Below are 27,685 nucleotides of genomic sequence, written 5' to 3'. Positions count from 1 at the left end.
AGTGATTACAGCTGTGAGTCTTTCTGGGTAAGTCTCTAAGAGCTTTGCATACCTGGATTGTACAATATTTGCACATTATTATTCTTTTAAATTCTTCAAGCTCTGTCAAGTTGGTTGTTGATCATAGCTAGACAGCCATTTCAGTCTTGCCATAGATTTTCCAGCAGATTTAAGTCCAAACTGTAACTGTGCCACTCAGGAACATGCAATGTCTTGGTAATCAACTCCAGTCTATATCTGGCCTTGTGTTTTAGGTTATTCTGATGAAATGTGAATTCATCTCCCAGTGTCTGTTGGAAAGCAGACTGAACCAGGTTTTCCTCTAGGATTTTGCCTGTGCTTAGCTCTATTCCCGTTTCTTTTCATCATAAAAAACTCCCTAGTCCTTGCCGATGGTAAGCACACCGATAACATGATGCAGCCACCACCATGCTTGACAATATGAAGAGTCGTACTCAGTGATGTGTTGGATTGGCCCAAAATATAACACCTTGTAGTCAGGACATAAAGATAATTTCTTTGTCAATGTTTTTTGCAGTTTTACCTTAGTGCTTCTTTCAAACAGGATGCACATTTTGGAATATAGTTTATTCTGCAAAGGTTTCCTTCTTTTCACTCTGTCAATTAGTTTAGTATTGTGGAGTAACTACAATATTGTTGGTCCATCCTCAGTCTTCTCCTATAACAGCCATTAAACTATGTAACTGTTTTAAAGTCACCATTGGCCTCATGGTGAAATCCCTGAGCTGTTTCCTTCTTCTCCGGCAACTGAGTTAGGAAGGACGCCTGTATCTTTGTAGTGACTGGGTGTATTGATACACCATCCAAAGTGTAATTAATAACTTCACCATGATCAAAGGGATATTCAATGACTGCTTTTTTTATATCTGCCAATATGTACTTTTCTTTGCAAGGAAAACATCCCTGGTCTTTGTGGTTGAATCTGTGTGAAATTCACTGCTGGACTGAGGGACCTTCCAGATAATTGTATGTGGGGGGTACAGAGATGGGGTAGTCATTCAAAAATCTAATGTTAAACGATTATTGCACACAGAGTGAGTCCATGCAACTAATTAGGTGACTTGTTAAGCTCATTTTACTCCTGACATAACAAAAGGGTTGAATACTTATAGACTTAAGACATTTCAGCTTTTCATTTTTAATTCATTTCTAAAAACATAATACCACATCATGTCAAAGTGGTATTATGTAGGCCAGTGACACAATCTCAATTTAATCCATTTTAAATTCAGGCTGTAACAAAATGTGTAAAAAGTCACGGGGTGTGAATGGAATGACTTTCTGTGGTCTGTCTGATTCCCAGTGAAACCAAATCATGACTGGTTGTCCTCTGTTATAACTTTGCTGATGTAGCAGTTCTGTTCTCTTTGAATTACTTATTTTTGACGGAATTACTCCCTAAACCAGGTATTTTATTTCTCATCTGTAGGTCGGTCAGTCCTCCTCACCTTTAAGACTCCTCTGATCCATTCTCTCTAAGACTCCTCTGATCCATCCTCTCCTCTAAGACTCCTCTCATCCATCCTCTCCTCTAAGACTCCTCTCATCCATCCTCTCCTCTAAGAGTCCTCTCATCCATCCTCTCCTCTAAGAGTCCTCTCATCCATCCTCTCCTCTAAGAGTCCTCTCATCCATCCTCTCCTCTAAGAGTCCTCTCATCCATCCTCTGCTGCCGTAACAGTTTTCTATTGAGGTTGATGACCAGAGGACAGAAGGGGACAGGTCCTATAAAGTCTCCTGCTATGATGTTGAGGTTGTTAGGGTGTGGTCCAGGGACCTGTTCCTCCAGCCACGGCCTCAGCTCCTTCCAGTTAGCCAGAGTTAGGGTCTGCAGGGACTGACGGGGGTGCAGCGCGATGTAGGAGCGGTCAGCCGTCAGGTTCAGACCAGACACAAAGAAACCATCTGCACAAAACAAAATGTGGATTAAAAAGTTTAAGGGCTCTATTCAATCCGTATCACGGAAGTTCAGCATTACAGCGTGATTGAAATGTAAAGATTAATGTTGTGTTAGTGGAGAACACACCAGCGACACAGATTGAGCCCTACAGGACATCTCTGAACACACTGACTTCACATCAAATGGATTTTATAAAGCCCTTTTTACAGAGGCAGTTCACAACAGTATCACTAGACATTGTCATGGTCCTCTTGATATGTTGCTATCTGAAGAGTAATAACATACAGTGTCATGTGAAAGTCTACACACCCCTTGCACAGTGATAAGGCCTAGATTGAATCAGATCGAGCATTAACCGACGGTAGCAGACACACCTTGATCACGAAGCCACACCGTCCTACTCTCCTTAGAAGTTCAAAAGGAGGAAGTGTACGCTATATAGAAATAATTAGGCTCAAATGTAAAAAAAACAAAATATTTAAATAAGGGTTTCTAGAATCCTAATCGAGGTGTAGATTACATCTTACATTCTAGTGTTCTAACTTGTCAACAAGGCTACGTGGAATTTCTCTCCACGAAACTCTGTGCAGCCAATGGCAATGTCCACTTTAGGTATAATCAAATCGTATTTGTCACACACGCCTTACAACTATGCAGTTTTAAGAAAAAAGGGGGAAAAAGGAATTGGCTTTTGGGGTGACCAGTGAAATATACCTGCTGGAGCGCGTGCTACGAGTGGGTGCTGCTACGGTGACCAGTGAAATATACCTGCTGGAGCGCGTGCTACGAGTGGGTGCTGCTGCGGTGACCAGTGAAATATACCTGCTGGAGCGCGTGCTACGAGTGGGTGCTGCTACGTTGACCAGTGAAATATACCTGCTGGAGCGCGTGCTACGAGTGGGTGCTGCTGCGGTGACCAGTGAAATATACCTGCTGGAGCGCGTGCTACGAGTGGCTGCTGCTACGGTGACCAGTGAAATATACCTGCTGGAGCGCGTGCTACGAGTGGCTGCTGCTACGGTGACCAGTGAGATATACCTGCTGGAGCGCGTGCTACGAGTGGGTGCTGCTACGGTGACCAGTGAGATATACCTGCTGGAGCGCGTGCTACGAGTGGGTGCTGCTACGGTGACCAGTGAGATATACCTGCTGGAGCGCGTGCTACGAGTGGGTGCTGCTACGGTGACCAGTGAGATATACCTGCTGGAGCGCGTGCTACGAGTGGGTGCTGCTACGGTGACCAGTGAGATATACCTGCTGGAGCGCGTGCTACGAGTGGGTGCTGCTACGGTGACCAGTGAGATATACCTGCTGGAGCGCGTGCTACGAGTGGGTGCTGCTACGGTGACCAGTGAGATATACCTGCTGGAGCGCGTGCTACGAGTGGGTGCTGCTACGGTGACCAGTGAGATATACCTGCTGGAGCGCGTGCTACGAGTGGGTGCTGCTACGGTGACCAGTGAGATATACCTGCTGGAGCGCGTGCTACGAGTGGGTGCTGCTACGGTGACCAGTGAGATATACCTGCTGGAGAGCGCGTGCTACGAGTGGGTGCTGCTACGGTGACCAGTGAGATATACCTGCTGGAGCGCGTGCTACGAGTGGGTGCTGCTACGGTGACCAGTGAGATATACCTGCTGGAGCGCGTGCTACGAGTGGGTGCTGCTACGGTGACCAGTGAGATATACCTGCTGGAGCGCGTGCTACGAGTGGGTGCTGCTACGGTGACCAGTGAGATATACCTGCTGGAGCGCGTGCTACGAGTGGGTGCTGCTACGGTGACCAGTGAGATATACCTGCTGGAGCGCGTGCTACGAGTGGGTGCTGCTACGGTGACCAGTGAGATATACCTGCTGGAGCGCGTGCTACGAGTGGGTGCTGCTACGGTGACCAGTGAGATATACCTGCTGGAGCGCGTGCTACGAGTGGGTGCTGCTACGGTGACCAGTGAGATATACCTGCTGGAGCGCGTGCTACGAGTGGGTGCTGCTACGGTGACCAGTGAGATATACCTGCTGGAGCGCGTGCTACGAGTGGGTGCTGCTACGGTGACCAGTGAGATATACCTGCTGGAGCGCGTGCTACGAGTGGGTGCTGCTACGGTGACCAGTGAGATATACCTGCTGGAGCGCGTGCTACGAGTGGGTGCTGCTACGGTGACCAGTGAGATATACCTGCTGGAGCGCGTGCTACGAGTGGGTGCTGCTACGGTGACCAGTGAGATATACCTGCTGGAGCGCGTGCCACGAGTGGGTGCTGCTACGGTGACCAGTGAGATATACCTGCTGGAGCGCGTGCCACGAGTGGGTGCTGCTACGGTGACCAGTGAGATATACCTGCTGGAGCGCGTGCCACGAGTGGGTGCTGCTACGGTGACCAGTGAGATATACCTGCTGGAGCGCGTGCCACGAGTGGGTGCTGCTACGGTGACCAGTGAGATATACCTGCTGGAGCGCGTGCCACGAGTGGGTGCTGCTACGGTGACCAGTGAGATATACCTGCTGGAGCGCGTGCCACGAGTGGGTGCTGCTACGGTGACCAGTGAGATATACCTGCTGGAGCGCGTGCCACGAGTGGGTGCTGCTACGGTGACCAGTGAGATATACCTGCTGGAGCGCGTGCCACGAGTGGGTGCTGCTACGGTGACCAGTGAGATATACCTGCTGGAGCGCGTGCCACGAGTGGGTGCTGCTACGGTGACCAGTGAGATATACCTGCTGGAGCGCGTGCCACGAGTGGGTGCTGCTACGGTGACCAGTGAGATATACCTGCTGGAGCGCGTGCCACGAGTGGGTGCTGCTACGGTGACCAGTGAGATATACCTGCTGGAGCGCGTGCCACGAGTGGGTGCTGCTACGGTGACCAGTGAGATATACCTGCTGGAGCGCGTGCCACGAGTGGGTGCTGCTACGGTGACCAGTGAGATATACCTGCTGGAGCGCGTGTTACGGTACAGAGTCAATGTGGAGGCTATATACAGGGTGTTACGGTACAGAGTCAATGTGGAGTTTATATACAGGGTGTTACGGTACAGAGTCAATGTGGAGGCTATATACAGGGTGTTACGGTACAGAGTCAATGTGGAGTTTATATACAGGGTGTTACGGTACAGAGTCAATGTGGAGGCTATATACAGGGTGTTACGGTACAGAGTCAATGTGGAGGCTATATACAGGGTGTTACGGTACAGAGTCAATGTGGAGGCTATATACAGGGTGTTACGGTACAGAGTCAATGTGGAGGCTATATACAGGGTGTTACGGTACAGAGTCAATGTGGAGGCTATATACAGGTGGTACCGGTACAGAGTCAATGTGGAGGCTATATACAGGGTGTTACGGTACAGAGTCAATGTGGAGGCTATATACAGGGTGTTACGGTACAGAGTCAATGTGGAGGCTATATACAGGGTGTTACGGTACAGAGTCAATGTGGAGGCTATATACAGGGTGTTACGGTACAGAGTCAATGTGGAGGCTATATACAGGGTGTTACGGTACAGAGTCAATGTGGAGGCTATATACAGGGTGTTACGGTACAGAGTCAATGTGGAGGCTATATACAGGGTGTTACGGTACAGAGTCAATGTGGAGGCTATATACAGGGTGTTACGGTACAGAGTCAATGTGGAGGCTATATACAGGGTGTTACGGTACAGAGTCAATGTGGAGGCTATATACAGGGTGTTACGGTACAGTGTCAATGTGGAGGCTCTATACAGGGGGTACTGGTACAGCTTGCCGTGCGGTAGCAGAGAGAACAGTCTTTGACTAGGGTGGCTAGAGTCTGACCATTTCTAGGGCCTTCCTCTGACACCACTTGGTATAGAGGTGGCCCCAGTGATGTACTGGTCCGTACGCACTACCCTCTGTAGTGCCTTGCGGTCGGAGGCTGAGCAGTTGCCATATCAGGCAGTGATGCAACCGGTCAGGATTCTCTCGATGGTGCAGCTGTAGAACTTTTTGTGGATCTGAGGACCCAGTACTCAGTCTCCTGAGGGGGAACAGGTTTTGTGGTGCCCGCTTCACGACTGTCATGGTGTGCTTGGACCATGTTAGTTTGTTGGTGATGTGGACACCAAGGAACTTGAAACTCTCAACCTGCTCCACTAGAAGAGAAGACTAATTGATCAGATATTAAAATATCTGAAAGTTATATTAGGAAAATTATAACTTTGATCTGAATATTTTCCTTGGTGCCCCGACTTCCTAGTTAATTACATTTACATGATTAAGTTAGTTTAATCACGTAATAATAATTACAGAAAATGTATTTGATAAAAATAAGTCTTCAGTTGAATGATGCCAAAGACACGACATACAGATGCTCCAGTCATATATTGTGCTCCTTCACTGGTTCAGGCTGTTGAAGAGCTCCACACTGCAGGCCTCCCTTTATCAAACTGGTCTTGAATGTAGAAAAAATAAATATGACCTTCACCAGAGCTCACGCTCAGACAGAGAAGGTTTGCATTGTCATTGGACTCTGTTTATCATGCAGCCTCCTCTGTTTATCATGCAGCCTCCTCTGTCTTACATAGAATGGACTCTGTTTATCATGCAGCCTCCTCTGTCTTACAGAGACTGGACTCTGTTTATCATGCAGCCGCCTCTGTCTAACAGAGACTGGACTCTGTTTATCATGCAGCCTCCTCTGTTTATCATGCAGCCTCCTCTGTCTGACAGAGACTGGACTCTGTTTATCATGCAGCCTCCTCTGTTTATCATGCAGCCTCCTCTGTCTTACAGAGACTGGACTCTGTTTATCATGCAGCCTCCTCTGTCTTACATAGAATGGACTCTGTTTATCATGCAGCCTCCTCTGTCTTACAGAGACTGGACTCTGTTTATCATACAGCCTCCTCTGTCTAACAGAGACTGGACTCTGTTTATCATACAGCCTCCTCTGTCTTACAGAGACTGGACTCTGTTTATCATGCAGCCTCCTCTGTCTAACAGAGACTGGACTCTGTTTATCATGCATCCTTGCACATTATTACAAATGCCAAGTCACTCACCCACCCTTGCACATTGTACCAAATGGTAGATTGGATCTCACTTTATATGCGCAGAAAGCTACATGTGTCAACAAAGCCCTTTTGGGTAAACTCCCTCTTTACCTCTGTGGTCTGGTGTCCTTCTCCACCAGCAGTTACCCAGTCTGCTAGGTGGTTACTACTTAAAGTCCCCAGGACATTCACAGTATTAGGCAACACTGCCTTCTCTTCTTGTGCACCAGAGGCATGGAAGTCTACAATCCATGTTTCATCTGGATGTGTTAGTGCCACTGAAAGAATGGAACATAGAGACTGTTACAGAGGAGTGTAAAATGCTTTTTTTTAGGCCGTATCATGTTGTATGTTTTAATTATGTAATGTATTGATTGTTGCTGACTTCTTGGCCAGGTCTCCCTTGAAAAAGAGACTCTGGGTTTCAGTGGGCTTTTCTTGGTTAAAAAAAAAGGTTAAATAAAAAAAATAAAAAAAAACTGGTTACACCTCAACTGTTTTTACCACTACATCACTGGTTATACCTCAGCTGTTTTTACCACTACATCACTGGTTACACCTCAGCTGTTTTTACCACTACATCACTGGTTATACCTCAGCTGTTTTTACCACTACATCACTGGTTACACCTCAGCTGTTTTTACCACTACATCACTGGTTATACCTCAGCTGTTTTTACCACTACATCACTGGTTATACCTCAGCTGTTTTTACCACTACATCACTAGTTACACCTCAGCTGTTTTTACCACTACATCACTGGTCATACCTCAGCTGCAGAACAGTCAGAGGTCAAATCAAATGTTATTGGTCACATACACAATGGCAAGCAGATGTTATTGGTCACATACACATGGCAAGCAGATGTTATTGGTCACATACACATGGCAAGCAGATGTGAGTGTAGTGAAATGCTTCTAGATCTTACAGTGCAGCAGTATCTAACAGGTAATATCTAACAAATTCACAACAAAACCTCATATCTAACAAATTCCACCATAAAACCTAATACACACAAATCTAGTAAAGGAATGGGATGAGAAGTATAAAATATATGGACGAGCAGTGTCAGAGCGGCTAAGATGCAATAGATAGTGAAGGATACAGTATGTACATATGACATGAGTAATGTGAGATATGTAAACATTCTTAACGTGGCATTATTACAGTGCCTAGTGTTCCATTATTACAGTGCCTCGTGTTCCATTTATTAAAGTGGCATTATTACAGTGCCGAGTGTTCCATTTATTAAAGTGGCATTGTTACAGTGCCTAGTGTTCCATTTATTAAAGTGGCATTATTACAGTGCCTAGTGTTCCATTTATTAAAGTGGCATTATTACAGTGCCGAGTGTTCCATTTATTAAAGTGGCATTATTACAGTGCCGAGTGTTCCATTTATTAAAGTGGCATTATTACAGTGCCGAGTGTTCCATTTATTAAAGTGGCATTATTACAGTGCCGAGTGTTCCATTTATTAAAGTGACTTGTGTTCCATTATTACAGTGCCTAGTGTTCCATTTATTAAAGTGGCATTATTACAGTGCCTAGTGTTCCATTTATTAAAGTGGCATTATTACAGTGCCTAGTGTTCCATTTATTAAAGTGGCATTATTACAGTGCCTAATGTTCCATTTATTAAAGTGGCATTATTACAGTGCCTAATGTTCCATTTATTAAAGTGGCATTATTACAGTGCCGAGTGTTACATTATTACAGTGCCTAATGTTCCATTTATTAAAGTGGCATTATTACAGTGCCTAGTGTTCCATTTATTAAAGTGGGTGGCATTATTACAGTGCCTAATGTTCCATTTATTAAAGTGGCATTATTACAGTGCCTAATGTTCCATTATTACAGTGCCTAATGTTCCATTTATTAAAGTCGCATTATTACAGTGCCTAGTGTTCCATTTATTAAAGTGGCATTATTACAGTGCCTAATGTTCCATTTATTAAAAGTGGCATTATTACAGTGACTAGTGTTCCATTATTACGGTGCCTAGTGTTCCATTTAGTAAAGTGGCATTATTACAGTGCCTAGTGTTCCATTTATTAAAGTGGCATTATTACAGTGCCTAGTGTTACATTATTACAGTGCCTAATGTTCCATTTATTAAAGTGACATTACAGTGCCTAGTGTTACATTATTACAGTGCCTAATGTTCCATTTATTAAAGTGACATTATTACAGTGCCTAGTGTTACATTTATTAAAGTGACGTTATTACAGTGCCTAGTGTTACATTTATTAAAGTGACTAGTGTTCCATTATTACGGTGCCTAGTGTTCCATTTAGTAAAGTGGCATTATTACAGTGCCCTTCCTGTTCCCAAGAAAGCTAAGGTAACTGAGCTAAACGACTACCGCCCCGTAGCACTCACTTCCGTCATCATGAAGTGCTTTGAGAGACTAGTCAAGGACCATATCACCTCCACCCTACCTGACACCCTAGAACCACTCCAATTTGCTTACCGCTCAAATAGGTCCACAGACGATGCAATCTCAACCACACTGCACACTGCCCTAACCCATCTGGACAAGAGGAATACCTATGTGAGAATGCTGTTCATCGACTACAGCTCGGCATTCAACACCATAGTACCCTCCAAGCTCGTCATCAAGCTCGAGACCCTGGGTCTCGACCCCGCCCTGTGCAACTGGGTACTGGACTTCCTGACGGGCCGCCCCCAGGTGGTGAGGGTAGGTAACAACATCTCCTCCCCGCTGATCCTCAACACTGGGGCCCCACAAGGGTGCGTTCTGAGCCCTCTCCTGTACTCCCTGTTCACCCACGACTGCGTGGCCACGCACGCCTCCAACTCAATCATCAAGTTTGCGGACGACACAACAGTGGTAGGCTTGATTACCAACAACGACGAGACGGCCTACAGGGAGGAGGTGAGGGCCCTCGGAGTGTGGTGTCAGGAAAATAACCTCACACTCAACGTCAACAAAACTAAGGAGATGATTGTGGACTTCAGGAAACAGCAGAGGGAACACCCCCTATCCACATCGATGGAACAGTAGTGGAGAGAGTAGCAAGTTTTAAGTTCCTCGGCATACACATCACAGACAAACTGAATTGGTCCACTCACACAGACAGCATCGTGAAGAAGGCGCAGCAGCGCCTCTTCAACCTCAGGAGGCTGAAGAAATTCGGCTTGTCACCAAAAGCACTCACAAACTTCTACAGATGCACAATCGAGAGCATCCTGGCGGGCTGTATCACCGCCTGGTACGGCAACTGCTCCGCCCTCATCCGTAAGGCTCTCCAGAGGGTAGTGAGGTCTGCAAAACGCATCACCGGGGGCAAACTACCTGCCCTCCAAGACACCTACACCACCCGATGTTACAGGAAGGCCATAAAGATCATCAAGGACATCAACCACCCGAGCCACTGCCTGTTCACCCCGCTATCATCCAGAAGGCGAGGTCAGTACAGGTACATCAAAGCTGGGACCGAGAGACTGAAAAACAGCTTCCATCTCAAGGCCATCAGACTGTTAAACAGCCACCACTAACATTGAGTGGCTGCTGCCAACACACTGACACTGACTCAACTCCAGCCACTTTAATAATGGGAATTGATGGGAAATGATGTAAATATATCACTAGCCACTTTAAACAATGCTACCTTATATAATGTTACTTACCCTACATTATTCATCTCATATGCATATGCATATACTGTACTCTATATCATCGACTGCATCCTTATGTAATACATGTATCACTAGCCACATTAACTATGCCACTTTGTTTACATACTCATCTCATATGTATATACTGTACTCGATACCATCTACTGTATCTTGCCTATACTGCTCTGTACCATCACTCATTCATATATCCTTATGTACATATTCTTTATCCCCTTACACTGTGTATAAGACAGTAGTTTAGGAATTGTTAGTTAGATTACTTGTTGGTTATTACTGCATTGTCAGAACTAGAAGCACAAGCATTTCGCTACACTCGCATTAACATCTGCTAACCATGTGTATGTGACAAATAAATTTGATTTGATTTCCTGTTTTAGTTTATGCAACAGGAGGGGAGCAACAAGACGGAGTCATGGTCAGATTTGCCAAAAGGAGGGCCTTATATGCAGCACGGAAGTTAGAGTAGCAGTGGTCGAGTGCGTTTCTCGCTCGTGTACTGCAAATCCTGCACAGTTTGCTAAGGACTTGAAGCGAAGCTGGCACCTCTATTGGCGCCATCTTGATCTGGTCATAGGTCATGCTGAGAGTTGTGCCTCTGAAATCAAGCAAGTTCATGTACGTTTCATCTGGTGACTTGACTTTAATCTGGAGGACTGATATTTATCTAATTAACTAAAATATGTTTAATTGTTAAATTCATCATGTAACAATTAACTCATTAGGTTCTGGGGCACCACGAGAGAGGTTCTTTAAAGAGTTACCATCTCCCGAATTTACCTATCACATCTATAAACAGTCAACTTAATCATAACCTCGTATCATATTACCATTATGAACAGTCGTAACCCGAGCCTTACTTTGTTCAGTACTACAGAAATTGGTTGAATTATTATTTACTAGCTAATTAAATGGGAACACAGGATAAACACACATACTACACCGATATTGACTGGAGACATAATACGCTGAAAACGGGTCCCTAGCGGAATGACAACATGGATGCTTGTTAAAGAAGAGATGGAGAGAAGGGGACAGAGACACTTAACATTGCTACATTCAGAAACTACTCTACCCTACATTAACCATATACTTTGCACATGAATCACCGCCCGCTTTGAGCAAAAAATCCTGTATGTATTTATGTGAAATGCATGGTTTCGCCGGAGATCTCATGGTGAACGGGGCAGCCTTAGAAAGGGATTTGGGCCTTTTCGCGGCACGCTTGTAAGGTTCCGATTATCCAAAATAGTTCCAACAACTGTTGTCCTTCTTTGTAGTTGCCCGGTATCTGGTGACATGTCGTGTAGTCCTGAACAGAACTACAGAGTCGATTTTCCATTTTCTGATCCAATGTGTTTTTTTCTAAACCCATCATTTATACCTTTTGCTCGAAAGGGGCGGTTCCGGCAGGCTGACACGCTCCCTGACCTCACTCAGGGCGGTGATTAGTCATTGTGAAAAGTTCTGGAAAACAATTCTCTTAAAACTTCTCAAATCACATCCCTCTTTTCCAAGTGGGTATACTTTCCAAGTTACAGTATTTCCTTAATATTTTTTAAGGACATCAGAAAATACAAACAAAAGGACATTAGTGTTCTATAGGTCGCCTCTGACCATCCCCCCCGTTCTACATTACAGATGTTCCACTATTCGCGTTTGAGCGTGTTAGAGTTTCAGCAGGAAAAAGGTCTGTTGAGACAAAGCACATTCCTTTGGTGAATTTGGATACTACAGGCCTGGATCTTCTCCCCTGATTTACAACAGGATGTGGTTGATAATCCCCACTAGTTCTTTCCTTCCCCCTCCACGGGTGAGAAGGGGGTCTGATTGAAGTTATTAAAACCTGATCTGACCTATTTGGATTCTCGTGGACAGTCATGACACATGGTAGGTGTTTTTCTAACCTCAAAGTGTGATAACCAGTTCTAACATATGGGTTTGTGCTCCATGGAAGTGCCCGTACTCTATTTGCTATGCAAATGTCAGCTAAAGCATATCTGATTGAATAGAGCCCTAAATGTAAAATAAAATCATACTGATCTACACAACCTAAAAAAATAAATGGAGATATGTTGTTTGCGTATGTCTTCCCACCCCAAAGCTAAGATTGATGGAAGCGTCTTTGTCAACCATTATAATCATTTTAAATAAGATTCTCCCAATAACTCTTAGGGCAACATATTGTACATCCATTGTTTTTTTTCTCAGTAAATTTGGTCAGGAGTTATTAGTGGACAGTAATATTCAAACCATTCAGAAACACATCTTGAAAATCCATTCTGGTGTCTTTGTCATACATGTTTTTGTAATTGTCCTACTGAAAAATACAACACTATTGCAGGGTTAGGTTTACAGAAGACTACGGCGGGTTTTCATTTAGGTTTTTATCTGGGTTTTGCTCCTTCTATATTTATTCTAATCGTGACAAACTCCCCAGTCCCCATCAGTGAAAAGCATACCCATAACATGATGCTGCCACCACAATAAATACCCATAACATGATGCTGAAACCACAATAAATACCCATAACATGATGCTGCCACCACAATAAATACCCATAACATGATGCTGCCACCACAATAAATAACCATAACATGATGCTGAAACCACAATAAATACCCATAACATGATGCTGCCACCACAATAAATACCCATAACATGATGCTGCCACCACAATAAATACCCATAACATGATGCTGCCACCACAATAAATACCCATAACATGATGCTGCCACCACAATAAATACCCATAACATGATGCTGAAACCACAATAAATACCCATAACATGATGCTGAAACCACAAAACTTAAGTTGTGCAAAGTTGGTTGATTCTTATTCAAACCAGGTTCTTCCACCAAGTATTATCTCTTGGGGTGTGAAGACATACTGTACACAATTAAGACATCTTCATTTTTGATTAATTTGGAAAATGTTCAAATCGGAAATGTGGAGTAGGTTGTGTGGATCTGTAGGAAAAATATATAATTTAATCCCAAAGAATTATTAAATTAGAAGAAGGCAAAATGTGAAGACTGTGCAAGGGGTGTGTAGACTAGGCACTGTAACATGTCTGAACCTCAAAGTCATTTATTACTTTAAGTCAAGGGCTTTTCACATACCTGGGCGTCCCATGTCTTTCTGCCAGTCCAGATAGCTGACCACCCCGCTGGCAGTGTATTGGTTGGCCCACCAGTACGGTATACCTGGCCACAGAGCCTGGTGTCGTGCTGCTGACTGGTCATCATACGACAGCAGCACCTGGTAACCCAATGCCCACAGACCACGCAGGGTCACCACTGTCTCCTGGAGGGAAAGACAGAAGAACAAGTAGCCTCTGTTATAGGCTGTCCATATGGCACCCAATTCCCTGTATAGTGCACTACTTCAGCCCTGGGCAGAGAAAGGAAAGCATCCTAGTGATTTGTGTAGGTAGTATTGGGCAGCTGGTGATTTGTGTAGGTAGTATTGGGCAGCTAGTGAAGCCTTCTCTCATGCTGAACATTAACTAAACATCTCATTTAATTTACTGAAGAAATACAGTATTTTCAGTAAAGCAATCCAATTCGATCGAGACCTACTGGTAATGCTTAGCAAAAATGTATCAGTCTTTTCAGCTATTGACATTGACTACAGTTATAGAAATAACAAAGCTTACCTTGCGAGGACAGAGTTTAGACCCAAAGATTTTCTTCAGTGAGAAAATTAAATGTTCATGTAGTTTGTCGTTGAGTCCTTCAAAGTGACTGCATGCTAGGATGACAACCTCCCTGGAGTGAGACTCCAACCACGAGGCTACAGCCCTCAGCGTTTCCTATACAGCCACCAGTCAGGAAATATTAAATATATGAGAAATGATCCTCCCAATATTGCGTATTCTTTTTAGAGAGCTCTTCTTGGCCATTGTGCTCTCTCTCTCTCTCTCTCTCTCTCCTGTTTCTACTTGGTCTTTGGGGTTTAGGCTGGGTAACTATAAAGCTCTTTGTAACAACTGACGATGTAGTAAAAAATGTTTCTAATGAATAGTTAGGCATAGTATTCCTTCAACTCACCACCACTGTCAGATGAGTGTAAATGACATGTGTAAAATACAGTTCGTTGGACGGGTCGTACGGTTTGTGGGCGATTCGGAGGTCGAAGTATCGAATCCCCTCTGATAGCTGTTCCACAATACCTTTTTCCTGTTTGAAGGGCAAAAACAAACAAAACATTATTTAAATAAATAACTTTCCTGAATTCAGTTCTCGCTTTTATTTTTCTTTGTTTATGATTTGTTTCTGTTTTTTACTCTCAATATTACAATTATTGATATAGAAACAATGAAAATTGGTTTTCAGAGTCCACGTCAATGCTCACAGCGCCTTCGGGAACGTTTTCAGAGTCCACGTCAATGCTCACAGCGCCTTCGGGAACGTTTTCAGAGTCCACGTCAATGCTCACTGCGCCTTCGGGAACGTTTTCAGAGTCCACGTCAATGCTCACAGCGCCTTCGGGAACGTTTTCAGAGTCCACGTCAATGCTCACAGCGCCTTCGGGAACGTTTTCAGAGTCCACGTCAATGCTCACAGCGCCTTCGGGAACGTTTTCAGAGTCCACGTCAATGCTCACAGCGCCTTCGGGAACGTTTTCAGAGTCTACGTCAATGCTCACTGCGCCTTCGGGAACGTTTTCAGAGTCCACGTCAATGCTCACAGCGCCTTCGGGAACGTTTTCAGAGTCCACGTCAATGCTCACAGCGCCTTCGGGAACGTTTTCAGAGTCCACGTCAATGCTCACAGCGCCTTCGGGAACGTTTTCAGAGTCCACGTCACTGCTCACTGCGCCTTCGGGAACGTTTTCAGAGTCCACGTCAATGCTCACAGCGCCTTCGGGAACGTTTTCAGAGTCCACGTCAATGCTCACAGCGCCTTCGGGAACGTTTTCAGAGTCCACGTCAATGCTCACTGCGCCTTCGGGAACGTTTTCAGAGTCCACGTCAATGCTCACAGCGCCTTCGGGAACGTTTTCAGAGTCCACGTCAATGCTCACTGCGCCTTCGGGAACGTTTTCAGAGTCCACGTCAATGCTCCTTCGGGAACGTTTTCAGAGTCCACGTCAATGCTCACAGCTCCTTCGGGAACGTTTTCAGAGTCCACGTCAATGCTCACAGCTCCTTCGGGAACGTTTTCAGAGTCCACGTCAATGCTCACAGCGCCTTCGGGAACGTTTTCAGAGTCCACGTCAATGCTCACTGCGCCTTCGGGAACGTTTTCAGAGTCCACGTCAATGCTCACAGCGCCTTCGGGAACGTTTTCAGAGTCCACGTCAATGCTCACTGCGCCTTCGGGAACGTTTTCAGAGTCCACGTCAATGCTCACAGCGCCTTCGGGAACGTTTTCAGAGTTCACGTCAATGCTCACTGCGCCTTCGGGAACGTTTTCAGAGTCCACGTCAATGCTCCTTCGGGAACGCTTTTCAGAGTCCACGTCAATGCTCACAGCTCCTTCGGGAACGTTTTCAGAGTCCACGTCAATGCTCACAGCTCCTTCGGGAACGTTTTCAGAGTCCACGTCAATGCTCACAGCGCCTTCGGGAACGTTTTCAGAGTCCACGTCAATGCTCACTGCGCCTTCGGGAACGTTTTCAGAGTCCACGTCAATGCTCACAGCGCCTTCGGGAACGTTTTCAGAGTCCACGTCAATGCTCACTGCGCCTTCGGGAACGTTTTTAGACCCCTTGACCTTTTCCACATTTTGTTACATTACAGCCTTATTTACACAAGTATTCAGACTCTTTGTTTTGAGACTCAATATTGAGCTCAGGTGCATCCTGTTTCCATTGATCATCCTTCCATTGATCATGTTTCTACAACTTGATTGGAGTCCATCTGTGGTAAATTCAACTGATTGGACATGATTTGGGAAGGCACACAAACCTGTCTATAAAAGGTCCCACAGTTGACAGTGCATGTCAGAGCAAAAACAAAGCCATGAGGTCGAAGGAATTGTCTGTAGAGCTCCGAGACAGAATGTGTAGAGGCACAGATCTGGGGAAGGGTACCAAAACATTTCTGCAGCATTGAAGGTCCCCAAGAACACAGTGGCCTCCATCATTCTTAAATGGAAGAAGTTTGGAACCACCAAGACTCTTCCTAGAGCTGACCGCCTGGCCAAACTTGGCAATCGGGGGAGAAGGGCCTTGGTCAGGGAGGTGACCAAGAACCCGATGGTCACTCTGACAGAGCTCCAGTGTTCCTCTGTGGAGATGGGAGAACATTCCAGAAGGACAACCATCTCTGCAGCACTCCACCAATCAGGCCTTAATGGTAGAGTGGCCAGACAGAAGCCGCCACTCAGTAAAAAGGCACATGACAGCACGCTTGGTGTTTACCAAAAGGCACCTAAAGACTGACCATGAGAAACAAGATTCTCTGGTCTAATAACTTGTTGGCCTGAATGCCAAGTGTCACGTACGGAGGGAACCTGGCAACATCCCTGCGGTGAAGCATAGTGGTGTCAGCATCGTGATGTGGGGATGTTTTTCAGCGGCAGGACTGGGAGATGCGTTAGCCCCCGCAAGGCTGCCGGCCCAGCATCCCTAGCCACAGAGCTGGCTGCAGTGTTTACGGACATATTCAATATTCCGTGTTTACGGACATATACTTATGTAAATGTGATATTTTCAGTTTGTTTTTAATATATTTGCTACAATTTCTAAAAACAGTTTTTGCTTTATCATTATGAAGTACTGTGTGAAGATTGATGAGGGAAAAAACCAATTGAATCCATTTCAGAATGAGGCTGTAACATAACAAAATGTGGAAGAAGTCAAGGGGTCTGAATACTTTCCGAATGCACTGAACATCACACCAGAAGACAATTATTTAGGCCTGGGGGAAAAAATATTTAGATGTTTTTGTGTAATTCCCCTTTAATTGTGCATTTAGCAAGAGAGGAGAGTATGTCGGTCTAGCAATGTTTCTGCTGTTAAAGCTCAGACTGTCAAACGTTCGCCAGACTACAGTACTTAGCACCTGTGGGCATTCAATCTCTTTTGTGTTCACACAGCAAAAACCTCGTCAGCCACACAGCCTTGTTAAAATACTCCAAACCAGAAGGTGGCAGTAACGTTGTTTGACAATATCTGTGTCTTACTTATGGTCTAGATTCCCAGCTATCTGCACCAATGTTGTTATTTTGTTGATGCAAGCCTAGGGCTGTTGCATGACCGTGTTGCATGACCGTTTAGTCACTGTAATTACGCTTTTCCAAGCTCTAATGCTACTGATGGTCATTAGTAACCTACCAAACTTGCTTACTGCCTGGTACTCACTCTATTGTCCCTCTAATCACATCAATGCAAATGTAATGGAAAATCTAATCAAACACTTCATGAGAGCCCATGAGCTCATGTTGCTCAACATTTCTATAGGCTATGCATAAGAAAACAGAGTGATGGCCTCTAATAAAAAGAGGAGGATCCTACCAGCTTTCTCTAGGTTAGGCCTACGATATTTATTTCTCAACTTTCCTAATATTAAGCACATTGCTTATATTTACAACAGGAGTATAGCCTACCTGGCTGGCATGAAAATGAACCACGGGGAAAAGCGTCCTCTCTTCGCTATTTAAGTGCAAAGATGACATTTTTTCCGCTATCCGTTTCAATACAGGTGCATGATAATGGTCCATTCTAAATCAAAACAAATTTCACACATATAATATTTAGTGTACGTAAAGACAAGAATAGTCTGATGAGTGACAACAGAAGCCTATAACTTGTAAATGAAGCCCAGCATAAGAAATAAACGTCTTTTTTTGCAACTTTTTCTAATCATAGTATCACACCTCATGTAGACTAGCCCATAGGCCTATAAGGTTAGTATCACACCTCATGTAGACTAGCCCATAGGCCTATAAGGTTAGTATCACATCTCATGTAGACTAGCCCATAGGCCTATATGTTTTATCACACCTCATGTAGACTAGCCCATAGGCCTATATGCTTTATCACACCTCATGTAGACTAGCCCATAGGCCTATATGCTTTATCACACCTCATGTAGACTAGCCCATAGGCCTATATGTTTTATCACACCTCATGTAGACTAGCCCATAGGCCTATATGCTTTATCATACCTCATGTAGACTAGCCCATAGGCCTATATGTTTTAATAAGGTTAGTATCACACCTCATGTAGACTAGCCCATAGGCCTATATGTTTTATCACACCTCATGTAGACTAGCCCATAGGCCTATATGCTTTATCACACCTCATGTAGACTAGACCATAGGCCTATATGCTTTATCACACCTCATGTAAACTAGCCCATAGGCCTATATATGTTTTATCACACCTCATGTAGACTAGCCCATAGGCCTATATGTTTTAATATGGTTTGTATTACAACTACAGTGGGCAAATAACTTTTTTAAATTAAGCACATTAATCCGCTTTATAAGGGGTGTAGAGCCTAACTGGCATACATACGCAGAGCGTGAGGTTCCAGTTTGGGGAAGATCATTGTCACCATAAAAATCCACCTTTATAATAAAAGCATTACATGCATAATTGCATTCGTGGTCATTTTTGATAATGGTGTTTTCCGCTAATTGGTGCCAATAGCCTACTACCATGTGCACATTGTTGCGCTTATAATGTGAAGAAGTAGCATAATAGTTCAACATTTTAAGCTAAATCTTCTGATCTGTTGCGTCAGCCACATTGCGTAAAACATGTTTTTTGATGGTAGTGGTTGTATTAATTTGGGATCTATCCCTCAACTGTCCTAGACTACGTTTATTTGATTATGATTATGATCTCGCAAAGAATGTCGACTTTTATACTATGGGGGATAGTAGATTAACGTAGGCTAGTGCTTTTGCTGTACGTTAGGCCTACTCATCTTGTTGGCTGACGAAAAGTAATTGTGGACAGTTCTTCCAATATCTTCAATATGCACCTCGGAATTGGATAAAGACACGTGCAGTTGCATCCCCGATGTGTCTGTCTTCACTTGTAGCCTGTGAGAAAGACCCGATCACATGATAGAGCGCGCAGCACTCAGGGAGAAGGGCACAACGGCCACTGGCCGACAAACGGCATGGATTTGTTTTAGGGCACATTACGACCACACAAAGGGGATGCCGCCTTGAAATTCTAGGCATTATCAAGTGCTTGTCTCATTGTGAATGAGAGACTGATGAAGTGTGAACAGCCGGCGCAGAAAACTAAGCAGAGCTCATGCCTTTCAAGTGACTTTTATCAAATCATCATTAGAGTCTCATCATGCAGCCTTAGAATGTATTAAACATCAAAACGTTTATAGCCCAAAGTTTGTAGAACAACTAAAGTTACATTAATAACTCAACATGAAGCTTATAGGAGGACCTGTTCCTTTGTTAACCACTCAGAGTGGCCGCAGCTGCACACTCCCTCAAATCTTTTGGAGAAAATATCCTTTCAATTTTATTCAGCTTTGTTCAATTGTGTTCTTCATACTATAAAACAATATCAAATAATGCCAAGGAATTCTAAGCAAATCTTGTCTGCTAAATGAACTAGTGTTGCCCACAGCCATATGGCGTAGCCAGATCAGGACCTAACATGAGGACAACTCAGAGTATGCTATTCTGTTCTTCTGAAAGACAACATTTTCTTCATCTCATGTTTCTTTAGACCTGTCTAAAATAAATAATGGATTTACTGTGACGGTGTAGACAGGCTACATCACGTGGATTTACTGTGACAGTGTAGACAGGCTACATCACGTGGATTTACTGTGACGGTGTAGACAGGCTACATCACGTGGATTTATTGTGACGGTGTAGACAGGCTACATCACGTGGATTTACTGTGACGGTGTAGACAGGCTACATCACGTGGATTTACTGTGACGGTGTAGACAGGCTACATCACGTGGATTTATTGTGATGGTGTAGACAGGCTACATCACGTGGATTTACTGTGACGGTGTAGACAGACTATATTACATGGATTTATTAGACTTTTTAAAATGTAGATGTTTCAAAGGTCTGCATCAGTGGCTTGTAGGCCACAGCCCTATACATGTCAGATGGCCACAGCTAGGTAACTACCAAGCAAGATGACGAAGAAACAATTCAATTCACTTATTGCCAATGCCAGATCTAAGCCAAATGTTTAACTAGCTAGCATAACATATCTAACTAGCTAAGTACACTGCACTAACTTGGCAGCTAACACAGACAGCTGTTTCATGGAAACTAGCTAACGTCGTCTGATGGAGATGTGGACATATTTTCATAGAAAATTAGCAAAAATAGATAAGATCTTGCTACCACGGAAAGGAAAATACCTGTCTATTTGTGGAAAAATCCCCCTGATGAACTCTTCAGTCATATCACAGTTTACCTACTTGCTTATGGTTTTGCCTATACCTTTTGATCTGCTTTTTAAATTATATGAACAAATAATATTCAAGTTAATTTGGAATGGCAAACCAGACAAAATTAAACGGGCCTATTTATATAACCAATATGAATTCGGAGGGCAGAAATGATTAAATATTAAAGCATTAGAATTCTCACTAAAGGCATCAGTCATACAAAAGTTATGCATAACTCCAAACTGGTTCTCAAGTAAATTAGTAAGAATGTCTCACCATGTTCAAGAATGGCCTTTTTCCCTTTAGTCAGGTTACAACCTCTCCCTTCGTTCAGATGACAACCTCTCCCTTCATTCAGATGACAACCTCTCCCTTCATTCAGATTACAACCTCTCCCTTCATTCAGATTACAACCTCTCCCTTTAGTCAGATGACAACCTCTCCCTTTAGTCAGATGACAACCTCTCCCTTTAGTCAGATTACAACCTCTCCCTTTAGTCAGATTACAACCTCTCCCTTTGTTCAGATTACAACCTCTCCCTTTGTTCAGATTACAACCTCTCCCTTTGTTCAGATTACAACCTCTCCCTTTGTTCAGATTACAACCTCTCCCTTTGTTCAGATTACAACCTCTCCCTTTGTTCAGATTACAACCTCTCCCTTTGTTCAGATTACAACCTCTCCCTTTGTTCAGATTACAACTTCTCCCTTTGTTCAGATTACAACTGCTCACTTTCGGTTGTTTGAAAAGGAAATAATCTCCAAAATATCGTTATTTTTTAAACAAGCCTTAGAAAGTTGGTTGCAATTTCAGTTTAATCCACCTGAAAGGACAGAACAAATAATACAACACATATTGTGGTTAAACTCAAATATACGAATTGATTTTAAAAATGAATTTTCTGAAGAAATGTTTTAGAACTGGTTTTAGGACTGGTGGAGTTGTTACACATGCAGCTAACACCGACATATGGAAATGTCTGCTCTAACCAAAATTACAACCAACTAATGGCAGCATTACCACAAAAATGGAAGAGGCAAGTAGAAGGGGAAAAAAGTAAGGAACTTGTATGTCAGCCCTGCACTAAATGGTTAAAGAAGGGTGTGAAAAATAAAAACATATACCAATTTCATTTAAGGACCCCCCCCAAAAAACAGAAAGCTGTGCCATATAAATTACACTAGTTGGGAAGAGATTTTCGATGTACCCATTCCATGGCACATGGTTTATGAATTGATACGCAAAACAACACCTGAATCAAAACTTCTAATTTTTAAATTCCTATACAAAATTCTTGCAACCAATAGAATGTTATATATATGGGTGATACAATCTTCCCAGTTCTGCAGATTCTGCTGTGTGGAGCCAGAGTCATTTGATCATTTATTTTGGTACTGTCCATATGTAGCTCGTTTTTGGTCACAGGTCCACAAATGGCTGAAGAATTGCAACATTTGCCTAGAACTAACACTACAGACAGCAATACTGGGTGATTTGAAAAGACATAGGCAATCAATCAATAATATAATTATTTTAGCAAAAATGTACAATCTGTAGAAGCTATGAGAATAGAAAGGTTCAGTACTTTTGTGAAGCATCACAGCACAGTTGAAAAATGTATGGCAAATAGAAATCCAAAATGGATGGTGTTGAGAGATAGATGGGAGGGGTTGAATGGAACTGAAGGGTGGGACTAATAACAACAAGATAACCAATGTAAAATATATGGGGTCTGTGAAATGTATATAGGTTCAGAACTTTTGTGAAATAGCACAGTTAAAAATAGAAATCAAACTGGATGGACATCAGAAATAGAGGAAGGACTAAAAACAAACAAAATATAACTATTGTAAAATAGATTGTGTCTGTAAAATGTGTGTAGTATGTATAAACTGAAGGTAGAAGCCTAAGTGTCATTGTTAATTAGTTCGTTTTCTCCAATTGGGGGAGGGGAGGGGGGTTTGGGGAATAATAAAGGTATATTCTAAAGAAATGTATGTATATAATGACGTACGCATGGTTTACTGGAATCCTAGTCTTCATAATGACGTACGCATGGTTTACTGGAATCCTAGTCTTCATAATGACATACGCATGGTTTACTGGAATCCTAGTCTTCATAATGACGTACGCATGGTTTACTGGAATCCTAGTCTTCATAATGATAATAATAATCCTAGTCTTGAGAAGACAGACAGGCAGGCTGTGTCACAGATACTTTAAGTGATGAACCACCATCGCGTGAGAAGTTTGGCTGAGAGAGGAAGTGACAACACTGCCACCACAACTCTGTGGCAACCTACTGCCTAACAACCTGTCTGTCTCCACTATTGTTGCTCAAGCTAACGCTATTCACAACACAACCGTCCATTTTGGTCTCAGACAAGAAGATGGCTATAGCATTCATACTATGCTCACCCTACCTAGCCATTAGTCGCCTATTCAAAGCCTCCGGGCAAACCAGTTTGTTTTTTACAACAGATGTCACAGTATTAGCAGGCCCTGTACCTGCGTGGTAGACCATCTGTAGATAGCAGGTCTGGTGACGCAGTAGAAGAGACCATCCAGGAGTCTAAAGGTGTCAGACTCAGAGCGGATCAGAGGAGAGTTGATGTCCAGGGAGTAGCTCATAGCATCATGACTTCCTAAATAGGGATGAATGAAAGATTGTAATTTGTTTACCGAGGTAAAGACAGATTCAGGTTGGATATTCAATCGATATTCGCGCTTTCAAACCTAAATAGCTTTCAAACCAGCCACAGACTCCAAATAAGTGTCATGATGTTGGGGAAACTGTGCACAACATTGCACATGTCTTATTTTCACGATTTGGACATTAATTCGCTTTGAAAAAGCTAATAAACATGTGGAAATGTGAGCAGCATTTTTGTATTCCTAGTTGAATTAGTTAGGGAGTGTAAACAAAAAAACTTTTTTTTATATTTGAATTTCATTTAGCTCCTTGGTCATGTGACCTATTAATCTCACACAAGGTTCAGAATGTCCAATCACTGGGCCAACACATTGCACAACCTTTAGTTAGTCCATTTTCATCTCACAAATTTTACATTACTTTTTCAAACTTTCACATTTCATTAGCTCCTTGGTCATGTGACCTACTGACTTCAAACAAGGTTCAGAATGTCCACTCAGTGGCCCTACATGTTGCACACCCTTTAGTTTGTCCAATTTCATCTACCATGATTTTAAATTCAATATGTAATCATGAGAATTTTAATAGCTCCTTGGTCATGTGACCTACTGACCTCCAACTACTCCACGGACTGGCGGAGACGGGCGCCGCGAGGAGTCCAGCCCGATAACGTGACCGATCCTGGAGAAGTTGGCAGGAGCCCCGGGGAGAGTTCTCTTTTCTTTGTGAAGGGCGCCCTGGAATGTGTTCACCCCGAGGGGCCCAAGCCCTGAAAGGCTTTGCCGTTTCGGCGGCGTCTGGTGAGCTCTCGCTGGCCCTTGAAAATCTGGGGGAGAGAGTGTAAATCTCACTCCGGGCCGTACCCATATCCGCAGCAGGTCTCCAAGGTGAACAGCCTCTGGCAGGTGGGGAGTTTGACTGGGGTGGTACACCTGTCAAACGGTAACGCAGGTGTCCTAAGGCGAGCTCAGGGAGGACAGAAACCTCTCGTGGAGCAGTATGAATACAGACCGTGAAAGCGGAGCCTCGTTATGAACCTTGTTTGAGTCCAGTAGGTCACATGACCAAATAGCTATTGAAATTCAAATGTTTACAAAATGAATGTAAAATTGTGTGAGTTTAAAATGGGCAAACTAAAGGGTGTGCAATGTAGAAGGGTAGTCAGTGGGCATTCTGAAACTTGTTTGAGGTCTTTAGGTCACATGACCAAGGAGCTATTGAAATTAGAAACATTAAAAACAGAAAATGAATGTAAAATTGTGAGATGAAAATGGACAAACTAAAGGGTGTGCAACATGTAGGGCCACTGAGTGGACATTCTGAACCTTGTTTGAAGTCAGTTGGTCACATGACCAAGGTGCCATTGAAATTAAAAAATGTAAATAAATCATTTAAAATAGTGTGAGATGTGAATCGACAAAAAAAAGTGTGTGCAATGTGTGTCTATCCCATCGGATTAGCTAGAACCAGTTTTGAAAGTTGTAGGTGTAATGGTTAAAGAGCTATTGAAATTGGAAGAATTTGATTTGTCACTATGTTGATGGTCCCTAACTGCTGTTGGTGGATTTAAGGAAAATTACAGGCAATATCCAACCTGAATCTGTCTTCAACTCGGTAATTTGTTTTGTAAAGAAATTGTAATTGTAATGATGGTTATATAATTGTAAATTGTAGGGATGGTTATATAATCATGATTAGGCTACAGAATGAAAATAAATGTCTCTTTAGGCAAATTAGTTTGGCTACTGAATATTAGAAAGCCTATCGCAATTGGCCACCTGTCAACGTGAAGAAGAGAGGATTGTGTGACGTTTAATGAATTAATTTAAACATGTAGAGTCTGCATGCAGTTGAATAAAGTTACCTGGTATGGCGAGACTTGAAAGAGGCACATCCCACAGCTCCTCGGGCAAACTTGACATCCAGTCCTCATAATTCTGGTTATCCTCATCAGAATACATTGCAACATCAGTGGACATTCATTCGTGTCAGTGCTCTGTCTCCCGAAGTTCCCACTGACATGCACAAGTCGAAACCCAGTGGTTTCTACTCATGACACCACTTCATTGCAAAGCAAATAATTCCCATCGGTTCCTCTATCAGTTCCACACGGAAACTCTCAAACCGAAATAGTGACACCTCTATAAAAGCGAACAACAATGTGGGAATATCACCCAAGGTTGCATTTCCTGGTTTCGCTATTGTGTTCGCACTCGACCGTTTAAAAAAAGAAATGCCTTTACTTATAATGACTGACTCTGGATCAACTGTCGCTAGCATTGCTTTAAAACTGAGCGTTGTTCCAAACAACAACTGGCTCTAGATCAGATACTAAGAGGTCGTCAGTACTCATGTCGCTCCGCCTGTCACCCCAGAGAGTGTCTAAAAAGTTATTTCCCACAAAATGGCGAAAAATAGTCATTTCAAATCATCAACACACATAGGGATTGATTTATGCGAGTATTGATAATTTCACTTTTTCATTTAACAGTATTGTGGGTACAAATATTCCTGTAGTAGCTTCATTTTTATCACACATAATACATTTAGGTCTATAAAATGTGGGATCCATAAATTGGTCTGATACAATCACGCTCAAGTTCAGTTAATGTCATCAGTCATATCTGTTATTTACACAGACAGTAATACTATCCCAAGAGAACAAAATGACCTTAAGAATTAGAATACTGTAGCAATCCTTGCTATGAGTCACGTTACAATTTCCACCAAGCGGGTTAATCTTATTGGCGCAATGTGTAGGATGTTTGCCGTTCACGCCAGCGACCCCGGTTCTCATCCTCTCCATTCATAATGTTCGAACATGTCAGAAAAGCTCAAATCAAGTATAAATTTAAGTTGCAATTAGATGCATTATTTGCTTTGAACCTGAGGTGTCCTGAAATTGTTTCGCCTGTTCAGAGGAGGAAAGCAGTCCCAGTAGAAACAATGTTGAGATGTGAAGAATGCAATGTTCCTTCAGAAAGAATTCCACCCCTGAACTTCTTCCACATGTTGTTGTTACAGCCTAAATTCAAATTGAGATGTTGTGTCACTGGTCTACACATAATACCCCATAATGTCAAAGTGGAATTATGTTTTTGGACATTTTTACAAATGTATAAAACATAAAAAGCTGTAAGTATTCAGTCCCTTTGTTATTTCAAGCCTAAATAAGTTCAGTAGTAAAACTATGCTTAACAAGTCACATAATAAGTTGCATGGACTGAGTGCAACAGTCTGTACCTCACCAATACAATTATCTGTAAGATCCCTCAGTCGAGCAGTGAATTTCAAACACAGAGACCAGGGAGGTTTTCCAATGCTTCACAGAGATGGTGGTGGCTGCATCATGTCATGTTATGCTTGTCATCGGCAAAGACTAGGGAGTTTTTAGGAACGGAATGGAGCTTATGTACAGGCAAAATCCTAGAGGAAAACCTGGTTCAATCTGATTTCCACCAGACACTGGGAGATTAATTCACCATTCAGCAGGACAATAACCTAAAACACAAGGACAAATATAGACTGGAGTAGCTTACCAAGATGACATTGAATGCTCCTGAGTGGCCTAGTTACAGTTTTAACTTAAAGTCGGCTTGAAAATCTATGGCAGGACTTGAAAATGTCGGTCAAGCATTGATCAACAACCAACTTGACAAAGCTTGAAGAATTTAAAAAAGAATGATGTGCAAATATTGTACAACCCAGGTATGCAAAGCTCATGTGGAATAAGGCGAGGGGTATGAATTCTTCCTGTTCAACTGTTCTGTTTAAAGTCTGCCTGTCGTGACTGAAACCACACCCTCCTCCAAACTGAAACCACACCCTCCTCCAAACTGACACCACACCCTCCTCCAAACTGACACCACAACCTCCTCCAAACTGAAACCACACCCTCCTCCAAACTGAAACCACACCCTCCTCCAAACTGAAACCACACCCTCCTCCAAACTGAAACCACACCCTCCTCCAAACTGACACCACAACCTCCTCCAAACTGAAACCACACCCTCCTCCAAAGTGAAACCACACCCTCCTCCAAACTGAAACCACACCCTCCTCCCAACTGAAACCACACCCTCCTCCAAACTGACAC

General features: G+C 43.3%; 1 protein-coding gene across 1 annotated transcript; it reads right to left on the bottom strand.

The window, feature by feature from the left end:
* Positions 1-1,139: 1,139 nt before the first annotated feature.
* Positions 1,140-25,844, bottom strand: si:dkey-66a8.7 (PI-PLC X domain-containing protein 1). Its single transcript, XM_064936248.1, has 6 exons — positions 25,454-25,844; positions 23,445-23,581; positions 14,642-14,770; positions 14,248-14,403; positions 13,712-13,895; positions 1,140-1,926 (listed from the first exon to the last, which is right to left on the bottom strand). Exons 1-6 carry the CDS (start codon positions 25,566-25,568, stop codon positions 1,649-1,651), a joined length of 999 nt encoding a protein of 332 aa, XP_064792320.1. The 5' UTR covers positions 25,569-25,844; the 3' UTR covers positions 1,140-1,648.
* Positions 25,845-27,685: the final 1,841 nt, after the last annotated feature.

This window comes from Oncorhynchus masou, chromosome 24 (assembly GCF_036934945.1).
Source record: "Oncorhynchus masou masou isolate Uvic2021 chromosome 24, UVic_Omas_1.1, whole genome shotgun sequence".
Lineage (NCBI taxonomy): Eukaryota > Metazoa > Chordata > Actinopteri > Salmoniformes > Salmonidae > Oncorhynchus > Oncorhynchus masou.
The sequence above is the reverse complement of the archived record's forward strand: the minus strand, read 5'-3'. Positions and strand labels throughout refer to the sequence as shown.

What these genes read in the sequence shown, in the direction of transcription:
- si:dkey-66a8.7 (XM_064936248.1), bottom strand. Translation starts at nt 25,568, where the DNA reads ATGTCCACTGATGTTGCAATGTATTCTGATGAGGATAACCAGAATTAT. An exon ending in CTAAACTCTGTCCTCGCAAG is followed by an intron (nt 13,896 to 14,247) that starts GTAAGCTTTGTT and finishes CTTTCCCTCCAG; the next exon opens with GAGACAGTGGTGACCCTGCG. An exon ending in GAAAGACATGGGACGCCCAG is followed by an intron (nt 1,927 to 13,711) that starts GTATGTGAAAAG and finishes TGTTTTGTGCAG; the next exon opens with ATGGTTTCTTTGTGTCTGGT.